This window comes from Euprymna scolopes, chromosome 8 (assembly GCF_053919585.1).
Source record: "Euprymna scolopes isolate OS-2025 chromosome 8, ASM5391958v1, whole genome shotgun sequence".
Lineage (NCBI taxonomy): Eukaryota > Metazoa > Mollusca > Cephalopoda > Sepiida > Sepiolidae > Euprymna > Euprymna scolopes.
This window is the reverse complement of record NC_136489.1, coordinates 151,173,876-151,191,129: the sequence shown is the minus strand read 5'-3', so window position 1 is coordinate 151,191,129 and position 17,254 is coordinate 151,173,876. Positions and strand designations below refer to the sequence as shown.

Genomic DNA, 17,254 nt, shown 5'->3' with positions numbered 1-17,254 from the left:
CCAAGCTGATGTCTCACAAGTAGGATTTTTACACTCGCTAGGATGATGCCATCCAATATGCTAACCTAGCAAATTAATATTAGAATTTTCAGGATGTGAGATATGGTATAGATCATTCACAATCACGCTTGAGTTGCAACATTGCTTGCGTGTAGAAATAATTATATCAACTCTCACATTCTGAAAATTCTAATATCAATTTGCTCGCTAGATTGGCATGTTGAATGACTTCATACTAGCAAGTGCCAAAATCCTACTTGTAAGATATCAGCTTGGTTTCTCAGTGGTTGGATAACCACACCTCTTGTTTGAGATGAAGTATGTACTAGTGATGGGACGATTCCAATATTTTTCCCCGATTCCGATACAATTCCCAATTCTGATACAATTCCCGATTCCGATTCTTTATAAATCTCTAAATATTTTACTATGAAAGTGTTATTTTGTCCCGATTACCATAAAAAGCACATCTAAATTTGCTTATATTTTCTCAAACGTAAAAACACACTCGTGAGGGGGATGATCTAGAGATTCTAGTCTTACTGGAAGTTTAAATCAAGAAATAATTATTTGATTATTACTACAAGCAGTGGAAGATGTTTCTGAAATTAAAATCAAATAAAAAAGATAATTTAATGAATCGGTTTTGGCATCAGAAAATAGGCTCAAATTTTTCCGATTCCGATACCCCAAAAAGTTCCGATTTTTCTGATTCCGATTAATTGTCCCAACACTAGTATGTACATTCCATAATCGAATTTTGCTGTAATTTGCTTGATGTGTGTTAGTAAATAGATTTTCGTGTGTATGGTGTGGTTGTTTAATTAGCAGAGTACTTGCCTCGCTTGCAAGAGATTCAGATTTCAAAACCCAAATTTTGATGTGTTCAACTGATAAGCCCAAAAAAGGGTGAAACTCATGTCTTGAACTTCTAGTTTGTTGGCTTCCATGGCTCTTGTGAGCTGCAACATTGCTTGACTGTGTAATAATTATATATATATATATGAACAAATGATTAATAAAACATGTTAAAAGACATCTTGAAAAAGAGTTAAAAACATATTTAATTTTAAAAAAGGAAAAACAAGATAAATGGATAGTCCTTAATCTGCGGAGTTTCGAAGAAATACTCACCTTCTCATCAGAGGGCAGGAATTAGCAAAATGCAGGATCGGATTTTGCATATAAAAGTATTTAATGAAATTACAAGTAAGTCACAGATCTTACTTGGTTAAAAAAAAAAGGGTGAGATAAGGGGAATAGGAGGTAAAAGAAAAATGATAAAAAGATTTCACATGAATGGATAGTCCGGTGAAGGGTAAAAAATCCAAATTTTTTATATATATATATATATATATATATATATATATATATATATATATATATATATATATATATATATATATATATATATATATATATAAACTTTTGTTTCCCTTTATTTTATATTTAACTTTATCATCATTTTTTTTTTCTCTTCTTTCTCTTCCCAGATCTTTCTTATTTATATTTATGTCTCGGTAGTAGAGTGAAAAGCACATCTTATTTTTCTTTTATTAATATTATTGGAATCTTTTCTTTTTTTCCTTGTACACATTTTTGTGAATTATTCCATGGATTTCTGCCTTTGGATTATTATGGACGATCTTCTCCCAATTACGGGATTTCCTTGGATTTTACTTGTACAAATGGAAATTCTTTTAACTTTCTTGAAGTTTTACATTTGGATTTTACCGTCACTGAATTTTTTATCTTCCACCAGACTATCCATTCGTGTGTAATCATCTTTTTCTTTACCATATTCCCTCTGCTTCACTTTTTTTGTTTTCAAGTAAGATCTTTGACTTACTTGTTGTTTCATCAAATACTTCTGCATGCAAAATCCGATCCCGCATTTTGCTAATTCCTACCCTCTGATGAGAAGGAAAGTATTTATTCGAAACTCCGCGGATTAAGGACTATCCACTTATCTAGTGTTTTCTTTTCAGATTAAATATGGTTTTAACTCATTTCAAAGTGTTTGTTAACATATTTTATTAACTGTTTGCTCATATATATATATATATATATATATATATATATATATATATATATATATATATATATATACTAGCAAAAGTACCCGTCATTGACTGGGTTCAAAAACAGCCTACAGAAAATGGACTCTGATTTATGAAAGTATGATAGGGTTGTAGGAACGGTTGTAAATTTGGGGGTATCAAAACCAAAGCAAAATATGATGAAAGTAAAAATAAAATAGATAAACCCCATAATTTATTATACCATACCTGTTCACACTGGAACACTTATCACAATATTCTGTGGATCTATATAAAAAATAACCTTGTTAAACTTTGTGACATATTTCCATTCTTTGGAGGTCAGGCGGGAATGAACACCCCATAATTTTATTATACCATATTTCTTCAAACTGAAACATAATTATCAAAGTATACTTACGCAGATAGATATGAAAAGTCTTTATTAAAGTTTGTGCCTATTTCCATTCTATGGAGGCCAGGCGCGAACGCAGACCTGACAATTTTATTATACCATCCCTATTTAAGTTAAAGCATACTTATCAAAGTATTCTTATGTACATCTATATCAAAAACACTTGTAAACGTTTTTTTTATAATTTTTCAATTTTTTATTTCCATACTATGTGGACCAGGCATGTACGCAGACCCCACAGTTTTAATGAACCACCGTTCTGCCAGATCAAACATACCCATTCCTGTGTCTCGATATATCTTCTATCATTATATGTAATCAGTTTTTTAAAATAGTCAACCATATAGGAGCCTATTCGTGACCAGACACACACACACACACACACACACACACACACATTCAGCTTTATATCATATATATATACTAGCTGTACCCGGCCACGCGTTGCTGTGGTTCAGTTTGTTAAAATGGAACACATTCCCCAAGAAAAATTGCATTTTGTTCGTTTATTTACTTTTATTATTTTTTGCAATTTTTTTAATCAATAAAAGTTGTTATTTTTTCTCCCCAAAAAAGATTAATTTTTTACCATAAATGAGGTGAAAGTTGTTTTTTCAGGAAAACCTGCACTTTTTTTTTTAAAGAAATTTGTCAGTAAACGTTTCTCTTTGAAAACGGAATTTTTATTATAAAAAGAACAGATGAATGCTTTACATGAACACTGTAAATAGTTATGTGAAAATAGAGAAAAATTTGATTCTTTTTTTCAAGAGAATGTACAAATTATTTTTTTTTTTTAACATATGTTCAGAAAATAAACAGAAAAATACTTCCATCATTAATTATGCAAAAAAATAAATAAAATGTTGATTTAGTGTTTCAACATAATGCTTATAAATTACGATAAAACTTGCTGAGTATGTGCTGTTTTACAGTTGTTGTAAAAATGAAACGGAAACTTAAATTTTGCTTCGTTTTAATCTTTCTTAATTTTTTAATTGTGCCCCCCCCCTCAAACGAATATAATCAAAACAGTAACATTCAACAATTGTACTTTATGTATATAAAACACAAAATATTTATTAAAAAAAAAAAAAAAAAGTTAATAACGAAAGGGAAATAATTCCATTTTTAAACGAAAAAGTCAGTTTGGTATATCTTTTTGTTATTTTTTACATAAGTCCAGCTTACCATTCACATTGGAAATGTCGACATTTATAGGTTGTAGGGTACGTTTACAACGAATAAACACTCCAATTTAGTAGATGTATCAGAATTTTTGACACCCTTATCACGAAACTGCGAATAAAATATAAAAATCTCGTAATTTCTCTATTAAAAGTGGGTTGTTTATTTTCTTTATGGATTATACTTCCAAAATAAACTAATAAAGTTGTTTTAAAAGTAATAGAAATATTTTTTTTTATTTTTTAAAAAACTAATGAATTTTACGAACTCAATATTTTTCAATTTTTAAGCTTTAAAAATCTATCAAAATTTTTCTATTGATTCTATTTTTACGATATTTTCAGGGTCAATGTGAAATTTTATGCCCTTTCCAATAAACCGAATATAATATTTTAGACAAACGTTTTTTTTTATTCACGCCCCCCCCACCATTTTCAAGTGTCTATTAAAAAGTAAATAATTAATTTACTCACCAAAGTTTTATATATCACAAATTGAATAATAATATTAATGGTCAATAAGTAATATATTCAAATTTAAAACAAAAAAAGTAGTGTTTTTTAGAAATTTACCTGTAAAGTTCGAAGTTTAAAACCTGTTTTTTTTTAACCACGTTGTTTGTTTTTTCTTTTGTTTTTGTTTTTTTATGAAACCTTGGTCCTTGCTCCTTCAATTGAAAAAAAATTAGGGCTTGAATTACATTTTTCAATGAGTTATAAGCTTGGAAAGACAGGAGGTCGAATAATTCACGCCTCCCATTTTTAAATGTCTATTAAAAAGTAAATAATTTACTCACCAAAGTGTTATATATCACAAATTGAAGAGAAAAGGTCAATAAATAATATATTCAAATTTAAAACAAAAAAGTAGTGTTTTTTAGAAATTTACCTGTAAAGTCCGAAGTTTAAAACCTTTTAAAAAAAAAAAAAACACGTTGTTTGTTTGTTTTTTTTTTTTTTAATGAAACCTTGGTCCTTGCTCCCTTAATTGAAAAAAATTAGGGCTTGAGTTACATTTTTCGAGGAGTTATAAGCTTGGAAAAACGGGGTGGAATTATTCACTATTTTTCACGAAATTTCTGACACACCTACCAATCTACCCATGTTAAGAACGGCTTTCGGAATAGACACCCCTAACTTTGCCAGCATACCCGAAAAGCTATAAAAGTTGATGTGTCGAATGTGAACAATGAGTTGGACGTAATGTAAAAATGTACCGAATTTAAAAGGGAACGAAATTCAAATTTCCGTTCCATTTTTACAACAACCGTAAAGCAGAGCATTCTATGCAAATTTTACCTAACTTACTGTATTAATGGTATTTTTTTTAAGCAAAAAAAAAAAAAAAATATTTAGGTTTGGCTATAAATTCCTAAACTCATTTCACCCTAAATAATTTAGGTGACTGAAATAGGAATCTAATTGAATCTTTAATTTCCTGAATAGTATGCGAAAATTCATTTTTCTTCGAGTTATATCAAATTCATTAATAAGGACTTTAGGGGCTTTTTTCGTAATGTTACTGTAAAAATTATGTTTTATTGTTACAAATTACGATGCTTTAAAAAAAGCAAAAATAAATTCTTGCGTTTTTTATTTACTACTGAAAACCATAACTTTAGTAAAGGTATTTTTTGTTTAAACAAAATAAAACATTTTCACAAAGAGTTAAGTAAAAATAATTAGTTCATTATATTCTGCAATCATTATTTGATAAATACTGCAATTTTCATTAAAATTGGTTAATTTCCTGATTTTTGGTGAATTTTTAAGTAAAGGGAGGGGTCAAAATGTTTATACACTTTGAGTGTCGGCATTCATTTTATCTGTACCTAACATTTTTCGATGAATATTTAATAGGAAAGCGACCACGTGCGGTTAATTTATCAATAATCATGTGATTAAACCCATTGAAAATTTACCGATATTGTAAACACATTCTGTTTACATTAAGCCTGTAGTGTTTTTTTTAGTGATGCAGTGTTGGCAACTGAGATTTTAAAAAACCCGCGAGATCAGGAGAAAGAAATCTCCAGAAAATCGCTAGATTTTTAACTTTTATCATCTGAAATTTTCATAAATTGCTAATTCCCCCCCCCCCCAAAAAAAACCCCTCCCTATTTTAACTTCCTACACTAAAAAAATTATAAATATAGTATATGCAATATATAAAATGTTCCGTGTTTTCTCACTATATTTTTCTGGAATTATATTGAAGCGGTTAGCTCCCGTATTTTATCAGCTAGTTTTACCTGTTTTTTCAGAGAGGGTATTTTTTTTTTTTTTTTGCACGAAACAAATCATAAACTCAAACTTTTTATAATAAAAGTTAAATTGAAATATACTGCAAATTAAACATCACAATAATGGTGCAACATATTTTGAAATTAGAAAAATAAAAAAAAACAAAAAAACTTTGTTTTAGCATGTTAAAAGTATTTAGGTTGGTAGATAATTAAATTCTACTGTATTGATATAATTTTTTTTTTTTTTTTTTTGCTGTTGTTTCTTGCTTTTTACAATTTTCGACTAAATACTTCTAAATTTCGTATTTTAAACTAAACTTCGAAGGTTGGAATGCCCACCCCCCACCTAAAATGTACTTGGAAAAATAGATTTTATAGCAAGATTTAAGAATGGTTAGCTGAAAAGAAGGTGAAAAAAAACCCCAAATAATCAATAAATAATTGTTACCAAAGGCAATAAATGCTACTTTTTTTTTTTTACTTACATGAATGAATTTATTTTATGTTTTAAAGTATTTTCAAGCGCTTGCGAGTGTGTGGGTGCGAAATATCTCCAGATTTTCTAGAATTTCCTGCTAGATTGCAAACGAAATCTCCAGATCTAGCAGGAAAATCGCTAAATTAGAAACACTGGCCATGTGACAGGAAGCGGTAATAAATAATTGTCCCTAAATAAAAAAAATGGCCTATCTGTACAAAGAAACCTACCTATTTATCATAGAAAACACACATGGATATAGTAAACATATTATACCAAAACGTGGAAGCCATCTGTCCAGTGGTTTTTTAGACAATTAATTGCGAATGAACCAAGAGTTACATTTATATATATATATATATATATATATATATATATATATATATATATATAGTCTTACTAATAGTATTCCAAATTTTCTCGATCAATAAAATAGTTTAACAAAGATTAGCAATATAAATTTAAAAAAAAAAACAAAAAAAACATTATTAGTAATTAAAGAATGGGGATTAATTGATACTGTTTTCAGATCAGTAAAACTTGAAAAATCCTAGCTTATTTAATAATAGTCTTGTTCTGAACGACTAAATCCAAAAACCAAAAACCAAGGTGGACCTACACTTTTATTGGAATAAAACGTACGTGGAGCTAAATAATATATTAATTAGAATACTTATAATTAGGATATGTATTATTATTATTAGATAAATATTTCAGAGCTTAACTCCTGAATTGATATTATTTGAATTAGATCCATACATAACTTCAGAAAATTATGGCTGGATGGCAAATGTAGGTTAAATCTTTGGTAATAAAATCAGTATCACGATTAAGATATGCATTATAAACTTATAATTTGAATAGGTTAGCCTAGATTTAATTGGTTTTTTGTGTAATTAATGAATAAATCATAAATGCATATTAGGAATTTGCCAAAATTAGAACTTTGAAAACACAATAAAATATCGAATGTATTGGGTTACCTCCCTTTCAACGTTAAGAATACATATTAGGATTTTGGTAACTTATAATTCATCAAAACCTTTAAAATTTTGAACGTACAGAGTTAACTCCCTTTCAACGCTTGAAATATCCTGTAATGGTAAATCTTAAGAGGTAAGAACGAAAGAAAATAAAAATTATAAATAAATTTAGATCCTTAATTTGAAATGAAGAATGAGACCAATGTTAATTTTTTTTTCCTTATGGAATAAGTTTTAAACTAAAACCGCTTTTTGAAATTACACAAATAGGTTAGCCGATATTTTTGTAAATAAACAAAGCAGATTCCAGATATGAAACTAACATAGAATCAAAACAATATAGCTGAAGTCTTAGCTGATTGGTCCGGATTAAAAAAATAATTTAAATTAAATAAAGAAATTTAATTTAAGAAATTAATAAATAGTATTAGTAAAATATATTAAGTGAACATAGGTAATTAGTGGTAATGTTGTCAGATCATTTGATTGGAAATTTTTAAAATAGAGATACGAACATAGGTAAATATATAACTCTTTAAAAAAACTTTTGAAGGATGAGATTCAGGTCACATATTTTCCCATGTTTTTCCACATAAGGAAAATGAACTCCATACTGTTCATTGATAATGTGTTTTTTATTCAATAAGTCTGATAAAAGGCTGTTCTTGTTAAAAATTTTCAAATGACACAATGTTTGATTTTGCCCGAATAGTCTTGAAACAATTCTAACTAACGATGAAATACACTATTTGTTGCTATCAATCTATTCCTTGATTTTGTTAAAACACTTTTCGGATTTTTACTTGTGGATACCTGACTTTTACCAACTTTTCTTGGATTTTGCCGTCATTGGATATTTTACTTTTCACTCGACCATCCACTTATGTGAAATCATTTTTCTTTTTTTTCCCCAGTCCCTCTGCCCCTCTATTTTTTAACTTTTACCAAGTAAGCTCTATAGCTCACTTGCAGTTTCATTAAATACTATGCAAGCAAAATCTGACTCCACATTTTGCTAATTCCTACTTTCTTCCGAAAGTCCATGGATTAAGGACCATCCGCTTAATTCGTGTCTCCTTTTTGAAAATTAAATATGTTTTTAACATGCTTTATTAATTCTTTGTTCTTGTGTGTATATATATATATATATATATATATATATATATATATATATATATATATCGTAGCTCCGCCGCTGGCACGACGACTCTACTCAAAACAAAACAATGGCGCACTGCCTCAACAGTAAAACCCAGTTGCGCGCGTGCGCGGATGTATAAACAGTTTTTGTTCAGCAATGGCTCAATTTTAAATACTCCCACACACTTTTCCCAAAACAACAAAAGTGAAAATAACATATTTTTGGCGTACGTAGTTGAAAGCAGGTCATGTGACACAACCAGCCAATGAGAAAATTTAGAATATAATTTCTTTTACAAATTTCCAAACGCCAAAATATCAGCAGAAGCTAATGTTCTCTGGAGCTGGTCGGAGGGGTACAAAAAGGGCATTTTTGCACCCAAATGAGCAGTCAACATCAGCACACATAGCTCACCGTAAGCAGACTGTTTGACTCCGTCGCCGCAGACGTTAACCATGTGTGCACCACACCATTATTCGTTCTCGACGTGAAGATGGACTTTTTATTCTTAATGGATTTTTTTTACCTTTTCTATCTCTTGGCTAAAGTAAGCGATAGACTTTTATATTGTTATTTCTTCTTAAAAGAGACTCATTATTTCTAACCGAGAACTTTTACTTGTCTCCTTCAAAAATATTCAATTACCCCAGTCGAAGGACTTTTCTTGATTATTTCAATAGATAAAAAAAAACATTAAATTAATTCGGTCACTGGACTTTTCTTGATTGTTTCATTTCATAAAAAAAAAAATTCAATTACCTCAGTCGCAGGACTTTTCTACTTCATCACATATAGATCTTTTTATACCTCAGTTGCAGAACTGTCTTTTTCATTATATGAAAAACTTTTTATACTGCTGTCGCGGAACTGTTTTCTTCATTACATAAAAACATTTAATTACCTCAGTCACAGGAAAAGACATTCAATTAAAAAACTTTCCTATCTTCTCTTTTCATTAATTTACAATTTAAAAAAAAAATTTGTATTTAATTTATCCATCCATCTCAGTCATCTTTGCTTGATTGTTCAACTCCATTTTACACTTGATTTTTTATTATTATTATTTTGAATTTGCAAGATTAACATCGACACATGTTAGTCCCGCAACATATATATATATATATATATATATATATATATATATGTGTGTGTATCCTTTCTGTGCCCCCCCCCCACCGCCGTCGTAAACAATTACTGACATTTCGGCTTTGAAACACGTGCAGGTCATCATCCAGAACCCAACAAACATTTTTTGACACACTCAATTATCTATTTCTCTTCTTTATTTTCTTTTCTTCTTTTCCCTCTCTCTTGCCTTGTCTTATCTTTATAATTTTACAAATTTTTAATTTAATTTATATAATTTTTTTTATTGCTTCCCCCCTTTCTTTCCCTTACTTCCATTCTCTTGGTTTAAACCATATCTTTTCTTTTTTTTAACTTGGATCATCTGACAATATGGAAAGATAAAAACAATTTATAATGAATTAAGTTACTACAGTTAAGGTTGTAATAATAAAAAACATAATATATATATATATATATATATATATATATATATATATATATATATGTATATATATATAATCATAATTATTTACACATAAAATTTTATAAGGAGATATAATATTTTATGTATCGATTTTCAGTATTTACTTCAATACTACTCAATATATGAGTAGAGCTAGGCAGAAAGCTATGAAAATATATGGCAATTAAGCTACATAGAATTTTTTTGCATTTCACCATCGTAAGGATTCCAAGGTAAAATACAGAAATTTATTTGTAGCTTAATTGTCATATATATTTCCATAACTGGTATATATATATCTTTTTTGATCTATTTCTTTTACTGTTATGTCACCCCAAACAAGGCATAGTGCCATTTTGTCGTAAAGGGCTACTATTTGAGACCAAATTTACAGGGATGCTATATAGGGAGTTTGGCAGCGAGATATCTGTTCACGTTACACTTGAACGTCTGCATTGTCAGTACAGTCATCACTTTATTTATTATATACAACATATATTATTGCATTTTAATTTCAAAACATCAAATTATAATAAAATTGATTTTTTAAAGTTAAACATCAAAACGTGTAAATTTGCTTTTTTTATTCAGTGATTCCAAAGTATTTTTCCAAAATGGTGCGCACAGAATTGGTGGGCGTTATGTAAAAGCTATTTACCAAGAATACACGGATGGAACTTTTTCAGTTCGCAAACAAAGATCCAAAGAGGAAGAACACCTTGGTTTTTTGGGGCCGGTTATAAAAGCATCTGTTGGTGATTTGGTAAAAGTTGAGTTCTACAACAAAGCCGATCGAAAATACTCCATTCATCCCTACGGGCTTTTCTATGATAAATTCAGTGAAGGCTCTGACTACAAAAGACAGGATAGATACAGTAAGTTTTTATTGCTTCAGCTAATTATGCTAACAAATGAAAAGAACGGATTTAGCATAGCACTGTATCTGATGTCACTCAAAGAGCACACTTTTCCAAAGTTGTGCAGTTTATGTTTATATATTGTTGAATAAATTTGCATATTTTTCTCTTCTTTTCAAGAAAAAAAAGTGATTAAAGAAAAAGGTATTTTTAAAGAAAACAGTATTCTTAAAGAGAAGAGGTATATTAAAAGAAAAATATATGCATTTTTTTTAAAGAAATATTAAAGAAAAAGTATTTTTAAAGAAAAGAGGTGCTTTTAAAGAAAAAAATTATTTTTAAAGAAATATTATTAAAGAAAAAGGTATTTTTAAAGAAATATTATTAAAGAAAAAGGTATTTTTAAAGAAATATTATTAAAGAAAAAGGTATTTATAAAGAAATATCATTAAAGAAAAAGGTATTTTTAAAGAAATATTAAAGAAAAAAGTATTTTTAAAGAAATATTATTAAAGAAAAAGGTATTTTTAAAGAAATATTATTAAAGAAAAAGGTATTTTTAAAGAAATATTATTAAAGAAAAAGGTATTTTTAAAGAAATATTATTAAAGAAAAAGGTATTTTTAAAGAAATATTATTAAAGAAAAAGGTATTTTTAAAGAAATATTAAAGAAAAAAGTATTTTTAAAGAAATATTATTAAAGAAAAAGGTATTTTTAAAGAAATATTTTAAAGAAATATTATTAAAGAAAAAGGTATTTTTAAAGAAATATTAAAGAAAAAGGTATTTTTAAAGAAGTATTATTAAAGAAAAAGGTATTTTTAAAGAAATATTATTAAAGAAAAAGGTATTTTTAAAGAAATATTATTAAAGAAAAAGGTATTTTTAAAGAAATATTAAAGAAAAAGGAATTTTTAAAGAAATATTAAAGAAAAAGGTATTTTTAAAGAAAAATTAAAGAAAAAGGTATTTTTAAAGAAATATTATTAAAGAAAAAGGTATTTTTAAAGAAAAATTATTAAAGAAAAAGGTATTTTTAAAGAAATATTAAAGAAAAAGGTATTTTTAAAGAAATATTATTAAAGAAAAAGGTATTTTTAAAGAAGTATTATTAAAGAAAAAGGTATTTTTAAAGAAATATTATTAAAGAAAAAGGTATTTTTAAAGAAATATTATTAAAGAAAAAGGTATTTTTAAAGAAATATTATAAAGAAAAAGGTATTTTTAAAGAAATATTGTTAAAGAAAAAGGTATTTTTAAAGAAATATTAAAGAAAAAGGAATTTTTAAAGAAATATTAAAGAAAAAGGTATTTTTAAAGAAAAATTAAAGAAAAAGGTATTTTTAAAGAAATATTATTAAAGAAAAAGGTATTTTTAAAGAAATATTATTAAAGAAAAAGGTATTTTTAAAGAAATATTAAAGAAAAAGGTATTTTTAAAGAAATATTATTAAAGAAAAAGCTATTTTTAAAGAAATATTATTAAAGAAAAAGGTATTTTTAAAGAAATATTATTAAAGAAAAAGGTATTTTTGAAGAAATATTATTAAAGAAAAGGGTATTTTTAAAGAAATATTATTAAAGAAAAAGGTATTTTTAAAGAAGTATTATTAAAGAAAAAGGTATTTTTAAAGAAATATTAAAGAAAAAGGTATTTTTAAAGAAATATTATTAAAGAAAAAGGTATTTTTAAAGAAGTATTATTAAAGAAAAAGGTATTTTTAAAGAAATATTAAAGAAAAAGGAATTTTTAAAGAAATATTAAAGAAAAAGGTATTTTTAAAGAAAAATTAAAGAAAAAGGTATTTTTAAAGAAATATTATTAAAGAAAAAGGTATTTTTAAAGAAATATTAAAGAAAAAGGTATTTTTAAAGAAATATTAAAGAAAAAGGTATTTTTAAAGAAATATCATTAAAGAAAAAGGTATTTTTAAAGAAATATTATTAAAGAAAAAGGTATTTTTAAAGAAGTATTATTAAAGAAAAAGGTATTTTTAAAGAAATATTATTAAAGAAAAAGGTATTGTTAAAGAAATATCATTAAAGACAAAGGTATTTTTAAAGAAATATTAAAGAAAAAGGTATTTTTAAAGAAGTATTATTAAAGAAAAAGGTATTTTTAAAGAAATATTAAAGAAAAAGGTATTTTTAAAGAAATATTAAAGAAAAAGGTATTTTTAAAGAAATATTATTAAAGAAAAAGGTATTTTTAAAGAAGTATTATTAAATAAAAAGGTATTTTTAAAGAAATATTAAAGAAAAAGGAATTTTTAAAGAAATATTAAAGAAAAAGGTATTTTTAAAGAAAAATTAAAGAAAAAGGTATTTTTAAAGAAATATTATTAAAGAAAAAGGTATTTTTAAAAAAATATTATTAAAGAAAAAGGTATTTTTAAAGAAATATTAAAGAAAAAGGTATTTTTAAAGAAATATCATTAAAGAAAAAGGTATTTTTAAAGAAATATTATTAAAGAAAAAGGTATATTTAAAGAAGTATTATTAAAGAAAAAGGTATTTTTAAAGAAATATTATTAAAGAAAAAGGTATTGTTAAAGAAATATCATTAAAGACAAAGGTATTTTTAAAGAAATATTAAAGAAAAAGGTATTTTTAAAGAAATATTAAAGAAAAATGTATTTTTAAAGAAATATTATTAAAGAAAAAGGTATTTTTAAAGAAATATTATTAAAGAACAAGGTATTTTTAAAGAAATATTATTAAAGAAAAAGGTATTTTTAAAGAAATATTAAAGAAAAATGTATTTTTAAAGAAATATTATTAAAGAAAAAGGTATTTTTAAAGAAATATTATTAAAGAAAAAGGTATTTTTAAAGAAATATTAAAGAAAAAGGTATTTTTAAAGAAATATTAACGAAAAAGGTATTTTTAAAGAAATATTATTAAAGAAAAAGGTATTTTTAAAGAAATATTATTAAAGAAAAAGGTATTTTTAAAGAAATATTAAAGAAAAAGGTATTTTTAAAGAAATATTATTAAAGAAAAAAGTATTTTTAAAGAAATATTATTAAAGAAAAAGGTATTTTTAAAGAAATATTAAAGAAAAAGGTATTTTTAAAGCAATATTAAAGAAAAAGGTATTTTTAAAGAAAAATTAAAGAAAAAGGTATTTTTAAATAAATATTATTAAAGAAAAAGGTATTTTTAAAGAAATATTATCAAAGAAAAAGGTATTTTTAAAGAAATATTAAAGAAAAAGGTATTTTTAAAGAAATATCATTAAAGAAAAAGGTATTTTTAAAGAAATATTATTAAAGAAAAAGGTATTTTTAAAGAAGTATTATTAAAGAAAAAGGTATTTTTAAAGAAATATTATTAAAGAAAAAGGTATTGTTAAAGAAATATCATTAAAGACAAAGGTATTTTTAAAGAAATATTAAAGAAAAGGTATTTTTAAAGAAATATTAAAGAAAAAGGTATTTTTAAAGAAATATTATTAAAGAAAAAGGTATTTTTAAAGAAATATTAAAGAAAAAGGTATTTTTAAAGAAGTATTATTAAAGAAAAAGGTATTTTTAAAGAAATATTAAAGAAAAAGGTATTTTAAAGAAATATTAAAGAAAAAGGTATTTTTAAAGAAATATTATTAAAGAAAAAGGTATTTTTAAAGAAATATTATTAAAGAAAAAGGTATTTTTAAAGAAATATTAAAGAAAAAGGTATTTTTAAAGAAATATTATTAAAGAAAAAGGTATTTTTACAGAAATATTATTAAAGAAAAAGGTATTTTTAAAGAAATATTAAAGAAAAAGGTATTTTTAAAGAAATATTATTAAAGAAAAAGGTATTTTTAAAGAAATATTATTAAAGAAAAAGGTATTTTTAAAGAAAAATTAAAGAAAAAGGTATTTTTAAAGAAATATTATTAAAGAAAAAGGTATTTTTAAAGAAATATTATTAAAGAAAAAGGTATTTTTAAAGAAATATTAAAGAAAAAGGTATTTTTAAAGAAATATTATTAAAGAAAAAGGTATTTTTAAAGAAATATTATTAAAGAAAAAGGTATTTTTAAAGAAGTATTATTAAAGAAAAAGGTATTTTTAAAGAAATATTATTAAAGAAAAAGGTATTTTTAAAGAAATATTAAAGAAAAAGGTATTTTTAAAGAAATATTATTAAAGAAAAAGGTATTTTTAAAGAAGTATTATTAAAGAAAAAGGTATTTTTAAAGAAATATTATTAAAGAAAAAGGTATTTTTAAAGAAATATTAAAGAAAAAGGTATTTTTAAAGAAATATTATTAAAGAAAAAGGTATTGTTAAAGAAATATCATTAAAGACAAAGGTATTTTTAAAGAAATATTAAAGAAAAGGTATTTTTAAAGAAATATTAAAGAAAAAGGTATTTTTAAAGAAATATTATTAAAGAAAAAGGTATTTTTAAAGAAATATTAAAGAAAAAGGTATTTTAAAAGAAATATTATTAAAGAAAAAGGTATTTTTAAAGAAATATTAAAGAAAAAGGTATTTTTAAAGAAATATTAAAGAAAAAGGTATTTTTAAAGAAATATTATTAAAGAAAAAGGTATTTTTAAAGAAATATTATTAAAGAAAAAGGTATTTTTAAAGAAATATTAAAGAAAAAGGTATTTTTAAAGAAATATTATTAAAGAAAAAGGTATTTTTACAGAAATATTATTAAAGAACAAGGTATTTTTAAAGAAATATTATTAAAGAAAAAGGTATTTTTAAAGAAATATTATTAAAGAAAAAGGTATTTTTAAAGAAATATTAAAGAAAAAGGTATTTTTAAAGAAATATTATTAAAGAAAAAGGTATTTTTAAAGAAATATTAAAGAAAAAGGTATTTTTAAAGAAATATTATTAAAGAAAAAGGTATTGTTAAAGAAATATCATTAAAGACAAAGGTATTTTTAAAGAAATATTAAAGAAAAGGTATTTTTAAAGAAATATTAAAGAAAAAGGTATTTTTAAAGAAATATTATTAAAGAAAAAGGTATTTTTAAAGAAATATTAAAGAAAAAGGTATTTTAAAAGAAATATTATTAAAGAAAAAGGTATTTTTAAAGAAATATTAAAGAAAAAGGTATTTTTAAAGAAATATTAAAGAAAAAGGTATTTTTAAAGAAATATTATTAAAGAAAAAGGTATTTTTAAAGAAATATTATTAAAGAAAAAGGTATTTTTAAAGAAATATTAAAGAAAAAGGTATTTTTAAAGAAATATTATTAAAGAAAAAGGTATTTTTACAGAAATATTATTAAAGAAAAAGGTATTTTTAAAGAAATATTATTAAAGAAAAAGGTATTTTTAAAGAAATATTATTAAAGAAAAAGGTATTTTTAAAGAAATATTAAAGAAAAAGGTATTTTTAAAGAAATATTATTAAAGAAAAAGGTATTTTTAAAGAAATATTAAAGAAAAAGGTATTTTTAAAGAACTATTATTAAAGAAAAAGGAATTTTTAAAAAAATATTATTAAAGAAAAAGGTATTTTTAAAGAAATATTAAAGAAAAAGGAATTTTTAAAGAAATATTAAAGAAAAAGGTATTTTTAAAGAAAAATTAAAGAAAAAGGTATTTTTAAAGAAATATTATTAAAGAAAAAGGTATTTTTAAAGAAATATTATTAAAGAAAAAGGTATTTTTAAAGAAATATTATTAAAGAAAAAGGTATTTTTAAAGAAATATTATTAAAGAAAAAGGTATTTTTAAAGAAATATTAAAGAAAAAGGTATTTTTAAAGAACTATTATTAAAGAAAAAGGAATTTTTAAAAAAATATTATTAAAGAAAAAGGTATTTTTAAAGAAATATTAAAGAAAAAGGAATTTTTAAAGAAATATTAAAGAAAAAGGTATTTTTAAAGAAAAATTAAAGAAAAAGGTATTTTTAAAGAAATATTATTAAAGAAAAAGGTATTTTTAAAGAAATATTATTAAAGAAAAAGGTATTTTTAAAGAAGTATTATTAAAGAAAAAGGTATTTTTAAAGAAATATTATTAAAGAAAAAGGTATTGTTAAAGAAATATCATTAAAGACAAAGGTATTTTTAAAGAAATATTAAAGAAAAAGGTATTTTTAAAGAAATATTAAAGAAAAATGTATTTTTAAAGAAATATTATTAAAGAAAAAGGTATTTTTAAAGAAATATTTTAAAGAAATATTATTAAAGAAAAAGGTATTTTTAAAGAAATATTAAAGAAAAAGGTATTTTTAAAGAAGTATTATTAAAGAAAAAGGTATTTTTAAAGAAATATTATTAAAGAAAAAGGTATTTTTAAAGAAATATTATTAAAGAAAAAGGTATTTTTAAAGAAATATTAAAGAAAAAGGAATTTTTAAAGAAATATTAAAGAAAAAGGTATTTTTAAAGAAAAATTAAAGAAAAAGGTATTT

At 23.5% G+C, this 17,254-nt stretch overlaps 1 protein-coding gene across 2 annotated transcripts in view; it reads left to right on the top strand.

The window, feature by feature from the left end:
- The window catches only part of LOC145283840 (hephaestin-like protein), an 84,596-nt gene that overhangs the window by 31,055 nt on the left and 36,287 nt on the right, over positions 1 to 17,254 (top strand). For both annotated transcript variants that reach the window (XM_080132948.1, XM_080132949.1), the window contains exon 7: positions 10,612 to 10,895. In XM_080132948.1, the coding sequence (XP_079989074.1) occupies positions 10,612 to 10,895 (284 nt within the window). The remainder of the gene's footprint in view (positions 1 to 10,611; positions 10,896 to 17,254) is intronic.